The 2,274-nt window shown below is 41.8% G+C and overlaps 1 protein-coding gene across 1 annotated transcript; it reads left to right on the top strand.

The window, feature by feature from the left end:
* The first annotated feature begins 1,576 nt into the window (after positions 1–1,576).
* Positions 1,577–2,274, top strand: LOC110929364 (L-type lectin-domain containing receptor kinase IX.1). Its single transcript, XM_022172519.2, has 2 exons — positions 1,577–2,020; positions 2,108–2,274. The coding sequence occupies exons 1-2, from the start codon at positions 1,577–1,579 to the stop codon at positions 2,117–2,119; spliced, it is 456 nt and encodes a 151-aa protein (XP_022028211.1). The 3' UTR covers positions 2,120–2,274.

Here is a 2,274-nt window from a genome sequence, read left to right as displayed (position 1 = left end):
ATACGAAACAAATGTAAACTATTGTCAATGGTTTCAAAAATCAAACACAATTTGTCACAAAGTTGAAACAAGAACAATTCGAAACCCTAAAATTAACAACTACCTACATCGGGGTGAAACCAAGGTGATTAGCCGCTCATGGTTGACGAAGCTTGAACACCGAATGCTTGGAATGGGAATGAAGTCATCTCGAAGCTTGAATGGTGAAGAATTGGTGGATGTTGAGGGTTTTGGTGATGGATGATGGAATGATGTATGAATGATTAGGGTTTAGGATGATTGATTGTGGTTAGTGATGATGATTCGGGTGATGTTGTGATGGTAGATGGAATGGAGATGAATGGTGAGTGAATAATGCTCCAAGGATCAAGTTCAAACTCTCCAAAAAACGTAACTTCCGAAATTGAATGCTTCCAAGCCAATGAAAAACGATTTAAGCTGAAAATCCCAAAAATCCGTCAGTCAAAATCCCTACCCGTCGCCGACGGGCCTGACCCCGTCGCCGACGGGTTCCCCTGGTTGCTGTTTCATTCGACGCCTTATATTGCTGGTTACGGGTATTTTTGGTCGACTGGTGTTTCTAGAGCTCGTCCGGGACGGCCTCTAGCCCGTCGGCGACGGCCTCTTGAGTACCAACTTCTCATTTTTCATTCCTCGCACTCCCGGTTGATCCGTAACGCGTCCCGGTGCTCCGGTTTTCGACCCGGTGACTCGTAAAGCTCCCGAAAAGCTCCTTAAATTCTATCAAACCTGCAAAACACATTTTTTGATTAAAAGTAGGCTATCCGAATTTAAAACTTATGTAAAAACATCAAGTTATGCAATAACGAACACCGGTTTTCAACCACGTATCACATCCCCACACTTGTCTTTTGTTTGCCCTCAAGCAAATCTGTTTTTCACTTTCACGTGGGTCGAACAACGAATACATTTCCCATTCCCGATACAAAGGTTAAGGTTTATTTGTCATACAAAAGTTCAAACCTTTTACAATTTTCACATATTTACCGGTCAAGTGAATAATCACATATAATAATGGTTATCCAAGATTAACCTGCCCGCAAAACTAACAAGTCATACATATCCCTCTCAATGTTCTCTTCACTCGGCTTAACAATTGGCTAATATGTATGATGTATTAGCACTTCAACAATTAATCGCTCAACACCGATTAGAATATGTACCCGCATAGGCTTGCAACTCAATCATTCTCCACCACCGATTAGTATGCATCTGAAGTCAGGATCATTAGCCGACTAAGTCAAAAAAACCTTGTGCAACTCATTGGTTGGTGCCATGAGAAACGTGAACTCCTGCTTGTTTACGAGTATATGGAAAATAGAAGCTTGGATACACATCTTTTCAAATTAAAGAGCTTGTTGGCATGGGGGACAAGGTACAAGATTGCTCATGGGTTAGCTTCAGCTTTATTGTATCTACATGAAGAATGGGAGCAGTGTGTTTTGCATAGAGATATCAAACCAAGTAACGTGATGCTGGATTCGAATTTCAATGCAAAGCTTGGTGATTTTGGTTAGCTAAGCTTGTTGACCACGATAAAGGTGTACAGACAACCATGTTGGCTGGAACCTTGGGTTACATGGCTCCTGAATGTGTAGTAACCGGCAAAGGAAGCAAAGAATCAGATGTCTTTAGCTTTGGAGTTGTTGCATTGGAAATTGCTTGTGGGCGGAAACCCATCGATTACAATGCTCAAGAATCCCAACAACGTTTGGTAGAATGGGTATGGGAGCTATATGGTACTGGGAAACTTTTAGACGCGGTCGATCCGCGTCTAGGATCGGATTTTGAGGAGGAGGAAATCAAACAGTTGATGATCATTGGGTTGTGGTGCCAGCATCCTGACTTGAAGCTTCGACCAACAATGAGACAAGTGATTCAAGTATTGAACTCTGAAGCTTCCCTTCCTGTACTATCCTCAAAGATGCCTGTAGCGTCTTATTCGACGCCTTCCATGCCGTTGCTCTTTGGTGTCGCTTCTCTCGCCCAAAACCAATCGGTATGTATTATCTCTAACACAGATTCATCAAAGCAAATGACATCATCAACAACTTCTTCTTGTTCTCCATCTGTATCATTGTTGCAGCCAGAGCAATGACATGAATAGATTGGGGATCGCGAATTGCTTTATTGACAGCGTTTTTGGACCACAAACGGAGCCATCTTTTATATTTTCTGTTGATTGTTCTGTAAGTATCACACTGCGAACTATTGATCAACTTGACAAATCCATTGAATCAATCTTTTTTTTTT

The sequence above is a fragment of the Helianthus annuus genome, chromosome 3 (assembly GCF_002127325.2).
Source record: "Helianthus annuus cultivar XRQ/B chromosome 3, HanXRQr2.0-SUNRISE, whole genome shotgun sequence".
In the NCBI taxonomy this organism is placed as follows: Eukaryota; Viridiplantae; Streptophyta; class Magnoliopsida; order Asterales; family Asteraceae; genus Helianthus; species Helianthus annuus.
Note: the sequence above shows the minus strand (reverse complement) of the source record. Positions and strands in the feature narration are given on the sequence as shown.

Bases quoted from the DNA above. Each gene is read 5' to 3' on its own strand.
- LOC110929364 (XM_022172519.2), top strand. From the start codon at position 1,577: ATGTTGGCTGGAACCTTGGGTTACATGGCTCCTGAATGTGTAGTAACC.